This window comes from Dermochelys coriacea, chromosome 5 (genome assembly GCF_009764565.3).
Source record: "Dermochelys coriacea isolate rDerCor1 chromosome 5, rDerCor1.pri.v4, whole genome shotgun sequence".
Lineage (NCBI taxonomy): Eukaryota > Metazoa > Chordata > Testudines > Dermochelyidae > Dermochelys > Dermochelys coriacea.
This window is the reverse complement of record NC_050072.1, coordinates 62861559-62875363: the sequence shown is the minus strand read 5'-3', so window position 1 is coordinate 62875363 and position 13805 is coordinate 62861559. Positions and strand designations below refer to the sequence as shown.

Genomic DNA, 13805 nt, shown 5'->3' with positions numbered 1-13805 from the left:
TTTACAAGAATCTTCTCCCCTGTCTTCAGTCAGCTCTCAGCAAAGAAGTACTCACATTACATGAGCCTGGGATCATAGAAGAAAATCTGTCCATGTAGAGTCAAATCCAGTAATCTATTGCTTGTTAATCAAATAATCAGTGATCTAGCTCCTCTTTATTTAAATCAACCATTAAAAGTGACACCATCGTGATTAGATTATTGTAGCTTTTACGGAAGGTTTTTTTGTGTGTTAACCAGGATAGCGACCCATTAAGTTTGGCCTACAGTGGGGCAGAGCTATGCAGCCTGGCCAGCTTCCAAACTGCAGGAAAGCCAAGGCTAGGATTTGGCCCAGTAGGAAAAGCTCACATAAAAACAGAACTGTTCTAGCTCTAGACTTTTCAACTGCCTCCTCTCCGATAGATGCTGTATCAGCTAAGCTTCTTGTTCTACTGGTTTAAAAGTGTGGGGGGGGGGGGGTGTGAAATTCTATTGATTTTCCCTTAATCTTATAAAAAAATACAGATCAGATAAGACATTGATATGGTGCAACAGAGTGACAAAAAGTCACAATCATAAACAGACTTTTTATTTCTGCTAAAAAGGAGAGCATGAAAATCTATGGTGGACACCCGAAATTTAGCAGAGCTGCAGCAAACATGATCTTAAAGACTCATTTTGCACTACTGGCACCCAAAACAAAATAATACTGAGGGCAGCTACCACACATGGAATGAACTTAATTGGTGTGGGTTTGTTTTTTCCCCTGAAGAAGGCATCTAGCCTCTCTGATTCAATGCAGATCATTGCAATTTAGGACCTTGATGGAAGGGTGTATAAATGAGACTTTTTGGGGGAAGGGAGCAGGGGAAGGAAACAAGATCCTTTGCAGAGAACTCCTGGAAACCAAAACTAGAAACCTGCTCTGAATCAGTACAAGTTCAAAAGACATTAAAAACAATTTTCAAAGATAACTGTTTACCAGTTACCTCTCAGTTTCAGTAACAAGATTATTTGTAATCAGCTGATTGATTAGTTAATATTTTGTAAAGATTTATTTTTAAAGATAAACATACTGAAGTATTATTGATAGCACTGTTAGATTTGGGAAAGGCTATTAAGAATTGGGAAAGTTGTGTTTTATACAAGAGGGCTTATATGTCAGCATATTGACAGGTTTCAGAGTAGCAGCTGTGTTAGTCTGTATTCACAAAAGAAAAGGAGTACTTGTGACTCCTTAGAGATTAACAAATTTATTTGAGCATAAGCTTTCGTGAGCTACAGCTCACTTATTGTTACCTACTTTTTCAGGTGGCTTAGTAGGTGCAGCTTCAGCAGCTGAAGATGAGCCACTGATTTATTTTCTTTAGTCTGAAAAAAGAAAGAAAAAAAACAAGGTGAAAATAGTGCTGAAAGCCAGTGTAAAGGAGTTAGGTTTATACAAAGCAGCTGACTTGTGTTAGACTGTAGTTACCTACCTCAGCACGTGGCTTATCAGATGTCGCAACCAAACCAGCAACTGTGACTGTACCAACTGTAGTTGCACTACAAGCTAGTGATTTATTTTCAGTTTTAGGCTAAGGAAAAAAAGAGTGTATGCTTATATGACTTTGTGTTAACAATTTTAAAAAGAGAAACAGAAACTATATTGGAAATGTTCCATCCTAGCAATATCCTACATTACTACAATTGTCAATACAACTTTTGTGCAAAGTTCAAGGATAAACAAGAAAAAGATTATAAATGCTGCTAAGCAATTGTGCTGAAGGAAAGGTGCAGTTTTAGTGGGATTCTCTCTTTCGTTCCTCTGATAACACTGAGATAGTAGGACAAACGACACACTGATTTCTGGTGCAGAAGGAGAAAGTTCATTAAAAAGCAAATGGTACTGAAGTTTAGTAAGTATTTTACTGGATTGTAAAGCCCCATATCTTTCATGTTTTACTTATAGGGGAATGAGTTAGAAAATTGTGGGTAAAAATCTCTCATGATTTGTGGCAGATTTTGAGATCTGAGATTTTATTTATTTATTTTACCTCCTGTTTTACCTCCTTAATTTCCTAGCCTCTCATGCTGCCTTCATGGCTTCCCTTTCTCGACAGATTTTACTTTAGGGAGATGGGATCTGCATCTGGAATGGGCTATGCCAGATTGTGCTGCTCCTTGTAGCTCCCAAGCAGTGGAAGGCTTTGAGGGGAGATTCCCTAAACTCCTCCCTCTCGCCACCTCCAAAGAATAAAAAATGAAGGCTGGGGAATATACAATGTTTGTCTCAGTTACTAGGCTCTTCTTTACACCCAGAGTGTCTTCAGCTTTAGAATGTGTCTGGGCAGGGGGTGTTTGTGGAGAGTCATGGAATCTGTACAAACTAGCAGCTGCCAGACTTACTGCTTATTAAAAAAAATAGCATGACCAATATTGGTTTAATCAATTTAATCTGAGTGTCAAATATTTTATTAGATAAACTGTTTGATTAGAGAGATAAGGCATTTGGGATATATCTTCTATTGGACCAACATCTATTGGTGAGAAAGACAAGCTTTCAAGTTTACACAGGGCTCTTCTTCAGGCTCTGTGTAAACTCGAAAGTTTGTCTCTCTCACCAACAGAAGCTGGTCCAATGAAAGATATTACCTCAGATACCTTCTCTGTAATATCCTGGGACCAACACATCTACAGCACACTGCATTCAAACTGTTTTATTTTATGTTATAGACTTGAGACTGCATAATGTAAAATACAATCTTTTTTCCCCATCACCGGCTACTATTATTGGAATTCTGTCATCTACCGAGTCTCAAGTTAGTTCAGCGAATTAGCATTTTTTTCAGAGGAAGCTGCAGTAAATGAGAATTTCAGAGATTCAGAACTCAGCTTCCCAACTTGGTTTTTTATACTTGTAATAAATCCTGCATATGAAGAAATATAAACTAGCAGAGTAAAATTACCTATTTTTTCATTTTGGCTAGAGTTTTATAATCTTTTGAAGTCTTCATGCTTCAGGAGTACAGGGAATTATTTTAGCCTCACTGTCCATGTTATCTAGCCTGAGTCACCAAGTCCCAGGATACCTCTATACTGCAATCAAAGGTGTGACTGCAACACAGGTAGAATGCCCACACTAGCTTTATTCTAGCTAGCATGACTCCATATAGCAGTGTAGATGCATCAGCACAGACTAGCAACGCAAGTATGTACCTCAAGTTCCAGACGTGCTTGTACAGCCCAGGCTGGGTTCCACGCACTGCCTCTACACTTATTTTTAGCTATGGGAGCTACATTAACGCTAGCATGGGTATGCCAGCAGGTGCTGCAATTATACTTCCCACTGCAGTGTAGACATACCCTAAGTCCTAGACAGACATCTGAGAGAGATTTACCCAATGACAGAGTAATCTGAATGTTTATTCTCCCACTTCGCTTTCTGCCCTCTTCTTCCCTTGACCCCTCTGAATTTACCCCTTCTGTTCTTCTTTCCCCTCTCCTTAAGCTCCCATGAGTTCTGCAGGCTGTGAGGCCGTGCTGCACATCTGCATACTGCCAGCTTACTCCTCTTCCACATTTGGGCCATTCGTTGGCACTCAAAAATCTGCCTGAAACACTCAGCAGAGAAGGGAGCCAAACATCAAGTAGGGCAGCACTCATGTGTTAAACAGAGCAAGGCACACCCTTGATTGACCCTAGGCTCCCCTATCTGCTCACGTGTTTTACTAAGGAAGAAGAGAGGAACAAATTGACAAAAGGTATGTTACACTGCAATGTAATCCAAGAGTTCAGACTCAGACTCAAGCCTAACCCCTCTTCTGTCTACAAACAAATCATGCTAACCCAGGGCTCAGACGCAGGATCCCAATATCCCATGGAGGTGGAGGGTCAGAGCCTGAATCAAGCCAGGACCCAGGGTTCAAGCCCTATTGCTTTACAGTGCAGATGCAGCCTCACTGGACTCGTGCTCAGAGTCTCCCAAAAGTATTCCACAGTCAGACAGGAACTTTCTTTGTCCTCTGAACAGTCAAGTTTGGTGGTCAGTCAAGTTTTCCCACACAGCACCATGAACAAAGGGCTAGAGCAATCGCATTTTGGGAGGATGCCAGGAAGTCTGAGATACGAGTGATTGGACTTGGGCCCACATAATGCACTGGAGACGCTGGGTTTGTGACCCAGGTTTCAACAATTCCTAACCTGGGTTACAACTGAGTGCAGATGCTCAACCCCTAGATTAACAAACTCAGGGTCTGCTAACTTGAGTTCCAATAACCCTGAGCTTACATTGCAGTGCAGACATACCCAAAGGAGGGCCTGAGCCTGAGCAGTGCGGAGTTTGCAGGGAATGTGACAACAGTTTTGAATGTGCAGTGCTTCTGGCTTAGGCAGACCTGCAACTGCCAGTGATTTTATATGGTTCACCTTCAAAAACATCCACAATACCTTACAAAGCTAAGAATGGTTTAAGAGAGGATATGAAGCTTGGTGGAACACCCTTATTGCAGAATACTTATTAAAAGAGGCTGTTTCCAATCAGATGTTCAGTCATGTATATTCTGTAGATAATGCTTGCACACTATTCTCATCAATACTTTTGAATCAGTACATTCAAGGTATTATTAAAGTTAAATAAGCAAAATGCAAAGGTCTCATTAAATGCCAAACAGTAAAGTTTTTACATGCTTAATGTAGCTTAGGCTGTAGTTATGCAGCACAAAAAGCTGTCACACATACCTTCAAAAAGGCAGCCTGTTTCTGGGATAGGAACTGTCTTTTTGTTCAGTGTTTGCACATGCCTAGCACAATGGGGTCCATGGCTAGAGCTAGTAGGTGCTCCCTCAATACAAACAAACAAGTAATAAAGGGATCCCCACTTCTGCTTTACCTTTGGTTCTTCTATTGAAGATACTTGCGTTGACTTTTCAGTCTGACCGGTGGCCGCTTTTCCTGGACTAGCTTTTTTGGAACTTTTTGCTACAGAAGATTTGGATGGGCTTTTTGCCTGTACAACCATAAATATGCTATTAATGTATAGGACAGATTTTAGTATTCGTGTATTTTTGTTTGAGAAAATGAACAAACCAACCAAACAAACAAACAGAAGAAAACGTAAATAACTCACCCCACCAGGTTCCTTTTGCTTCTCTTCAGATTGATGTTTAGTTTGAGAATCAGTTGGCTGTCAATAATATACAGATATATTAGAAATATTTAACTGTTAAAAGTATTCAACTCAATAGATTTTTAGTCTAGTTTACTTAACATACACGTAACTTTCATCTGTTCTGACAGACAATTTAGAGACACAGAAAATTATTATTTTCTGCGTGTTAGGCTGCAAAAAAACAAAGGAAGATACAATTCCTGCTCCAACCAGATTATACACATCCTAAGGGCACAATCAGGTGAACACTTATCTGTATGGGACTTATATACTAGAAAGGGGAAAGCCACATCTGGGAGTAGTTGTAGCCAGGCTTTAAACACAAAGGGGTCTTTCAAAGGGTTGTAAAAATACTTCTCTCAAATTATTTATAGCCCTTTTGTTAGCTATACATTCCTGTTTGTTTACTTCATAGTGACAGCTTTTCCTGTAGCATCTCAAGTAATCTCAAGGGAAGGCACAGTTCATATTCAGCTAGGTCAGCTGGCGAGTACACACTCGCCAAGGTGCCATATGAAAAAGCATAGTCAAGGTGTGTGGAAATGAATTTTTCTTCATTCATTCACAGTTCAAAGTTTGAAGAAAAGATCTTGGAAGAACCTATAAGTATGGGTTATCTTTCCTTGTAAATGTATATTTTCATCTTGGGCAAAAATTAAAACAGGCTGGAACTTTGCATATGTCCTTGCAAAAAACAAAAACAAACAATAAAACCCCCACATATTGGAATCATTCTGCTTTGTTTTCAGGTTCCTTCCCCTCCCTACTAAGGGGCGGAGGAAGAGAGAGGGAGAAAAAAAAATTAACTTTAAAAAACCTGATATTTTACTAGGCAGACAGGGCACCTATTCCTCTCCCTAGGAAAACTCTGCAGGAGAGAAAGCAGTACACAGGAGAAGCCTAGAATATATCCTTGTGAATTCTGAGGCAGCCATGCAGCAATGCAGACTCTGCATCAAGTTCTATGAGCACTGCCCTTCCCTGAGAATCAGTGATGTCAGCTTTCTGTTCTTTCCCGCCCACACGCCTTAAAAGGGTAAAAGGTGCATGGTGGATTTAATGCTGGTTTCTGCTTAGAAATCCGATGAAGTGAGCTGTAGCTCACGAAAGCTTATGCTCTAATAAATTTGTTAGTCTCTAAGGTGCCACGAGTACTCCTTTTCTTTCTGCTGGTAGAGGGGAAGCCCAACAGTGTCTACTCCCCAGAAATGTGCTATGTCAACTCCTAACATGCGGCGCTCCTATTCCTACCTCATCTGCAGGTAGGTTTGTTTCCTTTCACCCATATGAGAAGATGGGAGCATCTGGTCCACTAGTTGCAGGATTTAGTTTATCATTACAAACTTCTCTGAAGAAAAACAACGCACATGATTCAATAAAAGTAGCTTACCTTTAGTGCTACTTTTCCAGGTTCTGCTTTTGCAGTTTGTGTGCTCTAAATATATAAATTATATTCAGAACAAAAGATCAAAAAAGCAGCTTAGTTCTTTTTAACGATGATTACTTCTTATGTTTTAAAACATATTGTATATTTATACACACGAACACTCAAATATATGCGTATTATAAATAAATAATGCCCTCATCCTCCAATTTACAACACATGGTCCTGCACAGGACCCTGTTCATGCATTATAAGTTACTGGAGCATGGCCAAAACAGCGCACGTGCGCGCGCCACACACGCACACACACACATACACACACTCTCTATTTATATACTCTTTTCACTTGGGCCATGAAATAAGAGAACTGAGTAAAAGGTAACCAATAATTCCAGTTTCCCAAACTGAAAAGTTGTTTCAGCCACATTCAGAATAATATTACAATGATTCATCTCAACTCCAAATACAGAAAGTATAATCAATATCTTGTAGATATGAGGTTATGAATTACCACAACAAATAAAATAGTGGGTTACTTCCAGAAAAGTTACTGAATAGCAGCATCTAAGTCAGGGTGGGCAAATTATGGCCCTGGGCTGCATCCGGCCCTTCAGACCTTTTAATCCAGCCCTCAAGCTCCCACAGGGGAGTGGGGACGGGGGCTTGCCCCACTCCGCACATGCCGTGGCTCCCAGAAGCAGTGGCATGTCACCGCTCCGGTTCCTAAGCATAGGGGCAGCCAGGGGACTCCGCATACTACCCCTACCCAAGTGCTGGCTCTGCATCTCTCATTGGCCAGGAACTGCGGCCTATGGAAGCTGCAGAGGCAGCACCTGCGGACAGGGCAGAGAGCAGAGCCACCTGGCGGCGCCTCCACATAAGAGCCCGCACCCTGAATTCCTCATTTTGGCCCCACTCCAGAGCCCGCATCCCCAGCTGGAGCTCTCACCCCCTCCCGGAGCTCTCACCCCCTCACAGCCCAACCCCCAATTTCATGAGCATTCATGGCCCGCCATACAATTTCCATACCCAGATGTGGCCCTCAGACCAAAAAGTTTGCCCACTCCTGTTCTAAGTCATATCTGCTCACTTTATTGAGACCATGTCAGTATAGTTATACTGGTATACTATCCTGGCAAAGCAATCCCAGTGTGGACATAGCTATACTAGCATAACTGTGCTTTTGCTGGCATAGCTTATACTTCTCCCCAAGCAAAATAAGGCTATGTCTACACTTAAACCACTAAAACGCAGAAACTTACTACAGTGATGGGAGAAAATCCAGCTCCCCGAGAGGCAGTAGCTAGGTCAACGGATAAATTCTTCCATCAATCTACTATCATCTCCACAGGGCCTTAGGTCATCATACTATGTTGTGAAGTGGTGTGTATTTTTCACGCCCCAGAGCAACGAAGCTAGGTGGATCTAATTTTCTAGCATAGACCAGCCTGAGCTATATCGGTAAAAGTGCAGTTTTGCCAGTATAACAGCATTTACCCTTGGGGCTTCTCCCAGCACAGCTATGTCCATCACATATCATGCCCCTGAGGAATACAGCGATGTGGCAAAACATTGCAATGTTGACATGGCCTGACTTTTTTTATTATTTTTAATTTTAGGTTTTTTACTGTACTCCTTCATAGTTAACATAGATATTGGAGAGTTAGCTGGAGATTTCAGTGGCTCATGTATCATCAACAATATTCTTTGTAAGTTTTAGCTGCATAATCATTAAGTGAAAGCCCAGCTCCAGTTATCATATAGAAAGTTGACTTTTAGATCCCAAGTTGAACTTCAGGCCATCATTTAGAAAATGCATTTTTACTTGGAAGGTAGGCACATTTAGAGTCAGAGACAAACTAATAAGGACCCATATTTTTAGTCACCTACAATAGAATCACATTTAAAATAAAACAATGGATATAACCACTTGACTATTATTAAAGCATGCAATTTGTCTACTGAAAAAGAAAAGGAGTACTTGTGGCACCTTTAAAGACTAACAAATTTATTAGAGCATAAGCTTTCGTGAGCTACAGCTCACTTCATTGGATGCATTTGGTGGAAAATACAGTTACAGTTAACTGGAGATACAGAGGGTTGATATACACATACAGAGAACATGAAACAATGGGTTTTATCATACACACTGTAAGGAGAGTGATCACTTAAGATAAGCCATCACCAGCGGGGAGGGGGAAGAAGGAGGAAAACCTTTCATAGTGACAAGCAAGGTAGGCTACCTTGCTTGTCACCATGAAAGGTTTTCCTCCTCCCCCCCCTCCCTTGCTGGTGATGGCTTATCTTAAGTGATCACTCTCCTTACAGTGTGTATAATAAAACCCATTGTTTCATGTTCTCTGTGTGTATATCAATCTCCCCTCTGTATTTTCCACCAAATGCATCCGACGAAGTGAGCTGTAGCTCATGAAAGCTTATGCTCTAATAAATTTGTTAGTCTCTAAGGTGCCACATCTTTTCTTTTTGCGAATACAGACTAACATGGCTGCTACTCTGAAATTTGTCTACTGTAATTTTGCAAGCATTTTCTTTCATTTGAGAGGCATTCTAAACTACTATTTAGATGTGTTTAGCTTTTACATGGATTAGTTGACCCCACCGTGAAGTTTACTGAACAGTTCATTACTCAATATGCAACAATTAAGAAAAAAAATCTATATTAAACCCATGCACAGATCCACAATAAATTTACATGTGAAATTCTGAAATTGTGTCTGCATATGCACATGCATGCACGGGTGCAAACGACACAAAGATTTTGAAGCCGCCGATTAAAGTATGTAGCGCCACATCAATGTATTCAGTAAATAATACAAATCACATAAACAGGGAATACTTTGGAGGTAGGAGTGAAATATCCTGTACTCCACATTGAAAATAAATCACTTCCCCTCATAGACCATATATTTTAAACTGATCTGATACTGAATTGATACTTTCTAGACCAGTGGTTCTCAAACTAGGGACACCGCTTGTTCAGGGAAAGCCCCTGGGGGGCTGGACTGGTTTGTTTACTGGCTGCATCCACAGGTTTGGCCAACTGTGGCTCCCACTGACTGCAGTTCGCCGCTCCAGGCCAATGGGGGCTGCAGGAAGCACATCCCTCAGCCCATGCCACTTCCCACAGCTCCCATTGGCCTGGAGTGGCAAAACGCGGCCAGTGGGAGTCACGATCGGCCGAACCTGTAGACGCAGCAGGTAAACAAACCAGCCCAGCCCGCCAGGGGCTTTCCCTGAACAAGCGGCAGCCCTAGTTTGAGAACCACTATTCTAGACTTTCCATGTACTTTAAAACTGATCAAGAAGTTTTGTTTCTCAAATACATTCACAGTCTGTATGCATGCATTTACACACTACAGTATATCCTCGCTATAACGAACCCCCTGGGGATCCAAGCCATTTGTTTGTTATAGCCCAGGATTCAAGAGCCCTGCCGCGGGGCGGGGCTGACACATTGAACAGCTGCCATGGCTGGAGGAGCTGTCAGCCTCCCTCATGGCCTTGGGGCCAGAGGTGGGATCCAGGGACCAGGTTCATTATAGCCAAAGGTTCACTATTATGAAGGGCATTATGGAAAGGGTACACTATATGTACCTACCATATGTATGTATGCATGCATGCAAACACATATACATATTCTGATACACACACACACACACACACACACACACACACACACACACACTTAACACCATCAGTCAAGTAAATCAGTTATTGAAGCAAGTACCCTAATCTTCCAGGTCTTCTGGTTCAAGAAGATTATGTGTTTTGCAGAGATGAAGCTAGTAATTTTGTTCTAACGTTATTACATTATCAATCAAACAGATTTTTGCCGTTAGCTGCCTTTAGTTGACAGTTGGAGCAATAAGGAAATGCAACAGATGTGAAGGTGTGAGGAACTAGAATTTGTTTTTGATGATTGATCTCCAAGTGTGTTGGGCCCGTAAGTGGGAATAAGCATGATAAATGAAAGACTGAATTTTAAGATTATTAGCTCATGCCTCATGGTGGAAGTGATTAAGTGGTGAAAACATGCTGCTGCTGTGACTGCAGACAGAGACATAGTTAATTGTGCATCACCTGAACTTTGTGTCTCTTCCTGCTGTGAGACTGCTGTCCACTGGTCTGGCTATGGTTTGAAGTAGCCTGGTATTAAAGTACAAATTCAGGTTTTTTTAAAATGCATTTCCCAAGAAACGTAGAGAGATTTACAGGAAAAATGAGATAAAGTATTTTACTACCATTTATGTTTGTACATGAAAACAGCTGTACTGAAACTGCAAGAGATATTTTTCTGAGAGTTAAATTCAAACCTCTGTGCTGCTCACTTTACCAATAGTGTTATTAGTAATCATAGGTGACAATTTTCTTATAGAGCAAGTAGTCCTTTATTGGAATTTGATTGTACATTTACTAGATGGTTTATGTTTTAAAATCTAAGGGGGAGAGTTAATACATTTTTTAAATGTAACATTAAACAGAATTGTTCATAGTACAAATGGCATCAGATGTGTAATAGTTTGATTTAGGAAATAAATCTTTAGCCAGATTATTTTTGTTTGCAAATGTTACTTCAGCTCTTTCAGCCTGTTTAGACCTTATGAGCAGGTAATAAACAAACATATCAGGATCCTGCTTTCAGAGTTCATCAGAGAGATGGACAGGCAAAGTGAAGGAACAGGGAGATGTACACAATCTGGGAGGAAGGGGAGACAAATCATAATTGGAGACTAGCTTTGTTTGTCATTCAATACAGAGGTTACATTTAAAAACAGCAAAACTTGAAGACGTAGAAAGGCGTTTCAGGATCTGGAGGACAGCTCTTCTTATCTGTTTGTGTTTATCTAATAGTTTATACCCCTTCATAGTGTCCCCTCTTCAGGCTTATTTTATTGGCCGTTGGGTTTCTACTGATCAAAGGTATAATGATTCATGTTGGGTCCCCAAATGTGGATTCCAAGTAGGACCCGAGAATAAAACAGTCCCCCTTCCTAAGATCTGCCCATCCCCCTAGCAACACATGCACCACCCACCATGCTCACCTCATTCCTCCACAATACCCACACTGCTCTCTTTCTCCCCACTCCATTTCAATGAACCAACCAGCCACCACCTCCACAAGGCCTTGAGGTTCACACATCATGGTAATCCCATGAAGCACAAATCCTTATCCCTGCCACAGCTGCAGTGGCTCCCACTTGCACAGGGAAAAGCTGATTATACTTTTTGGGGAAGGGGGACTGACATTCAGTCTTGACGGCAAAGAGGGAGCAGGAATGGGTCTTTACTGATTGGGCAAGGGAAGAGGTAGAACGGAATTGAAATGGGAAATAGGTCTCTGAGGAGCAGAGGCAAGGGCACGAATGAGAAGCGGGTCACTGAGAATGGGGTCCACACAAGAAGAGGAAATGACACTTGACATTCAAGGCGTCCTACTCCCTAGCAACTCTGTTTCCTTCAAAGTTCCTCTGGTTGCCCCACTTCCCCTTCAAGGATGAAATATGAATTATTCATGAGCTATTAAAGGGCAAGGTAAGGTAGCTCCACTTCTCCCTTTGTAAAGATAGGCCAGTAAATTCCTGCAGGACTCTATGCTCAAGAGTCCCCAAATTTTGCAGGGCAGGGATTTATACCCTGCTACTGTAGCTGTTTTTTCCTGCAGGCATGCTTATTTTGAGTCTATTAATAGAGAAGTGACTACTTTGTCTATTAATAGATGGCCAGCCGGTTGCCATCATGCAGATAATGCCACACGGAAAGAGCATGTTAGGAGTGAGTTTGCTCTTTGATGCAGGTACATAATTAATCTATTATCATCAGGAAACACCTTAAATTAGTGACTGAGAAACAACGAATCTCTAAATTTATGAGCAGTGATGAACATGCAGGATTAGACAATGGTTTAATAACTGTCCAGTTTATTGTCAGGAGTTTAGTAGCTAGGTCTTGTGGACTGTATGTGGATATTAGGATTTATAAATTAGATATTTTGGCATCCATTGTAGCTATGACTGTTAAAAGAGCTGAGTGACAAACACCCTTGAGGAATTACAGCATAGCACTGTTTGAATTGGCAGCAGTGACAAAGGAAAAGAAGGAGAAAGTTGCTTTTTACCAAGAAATATTTTGACATTCAGGTGGTTGGTGATTGTAAAGGTGCTACAGCTTTGAAAATTTTAACTTTTACTGTTTTTTGTAGAAGTTTGGTAAATGAGCTTCACTTGCTAAATCAGACTGTAGACTACATTAGAATGTTGAAGTGGATTCTCCTATAATGCTAATAAACATAAACAGGCTGACAGTGGACTTCAACCTCAAACTGACATGATCAAACTTAGACCTACCAGTCTGGCATTAGGTTCACATATGTATAACATTAGAAAAATCCTTATCTTGTACTACTGCATTGTTCCCTAACTGATCTGGTTCAGAAAGCTGACAAGGTATTGAAATGAGCAAGAACCCTAATCTGGAGTGCAGGATTTTTGTCAGTTTCAATATTTTTATCCTGAGCAAGAATGTACAGATAGGCAGAGAGGAGGGAAACATCATATAATATTTTTTATATTACAATAGTGACCAAAAACTCTGAATCAGGATTAAGGCCCCTTTCTACAAAGACGTAGATGAAAAAGCCTCTTGCCCCGAGGAGCTTGCAACCTTATTGAAGACACAACACGACAAGTGTAAAAGACAATAGGAAGGAAGGTAGTAGAGAGGAACGAGAGTATCATTAATGAGAACATGTGATTTCACATTGACTAACTAAGGCCCAAATTCTTCTTTGGGACTATTCACATGGGACTATTCACATAAATAAAGTTACACCTGTAATTAAGGGTTTGCAGGATCAGGGCCTATGTGCCTAACTCGGAGGTTATGAATAAGCTAAAATGTTATATTAGTATTAATTTAATCCACAGTTCTCAAAGTGTTTTGCATAAGAGGACAAGTGTCTTTATCCCTATTTTGCAGATGTGGAAACTAAGGTACAGATAAGTGACTTCGTCAAGATCATATAATGAGTCAGTGACAGAGTCTGAAGTAAAATCCAGGTCTTCTGACTCACAAGTCACTAGGATTTAGGACTTAGGACTTCATACCTTTGTTTCAGTGGGCTTCATATCTGATGCTTTTGTTGCAACAACTGAAGTGGGCTGTGCCTGGAAAAAAAAATCAAAAAACATTACTTTAAAATGATTTCACCTTCACTTAAAACGTTAAGACAATTATTAATACAGATGTTTGTATCATGAAAGTATATAGACTT

The 13805-nt window shown here is 40.7% G+C and overlaps 1 protein-coding gene across 1 annotated transcript in view; it reads right to left on the bottom strand.

The window, feature by feature from the left end:
- CAST (calpastatin) overlaps positions 1 to 13805 on the bottom strand; it is a 99059-nt gene that overhangs the window by 40971 nt on the left and 44283 nt on the right. The window contains 8 exon segments of the mRNA XM_038401883.2: positions 1285 to 1328; positions 1331 to 1352; positions 1460 to 1558; positions 4852 to 4968; positions 5089 to 5145; positions 6521 to 6565; positions 10616 to 10681; positions 13639 to 13698. Coding sequence (XP_038257811.1) covers positions 1285 to 1328; positions 1331 to 1352; positions 1460 to 1558; positions 4852 to 4968; positions 5089 to 5145; positions 6521 to 6565; positions 10616 to 10681; positions 13639 to 13698 — 510 coding nt within the window.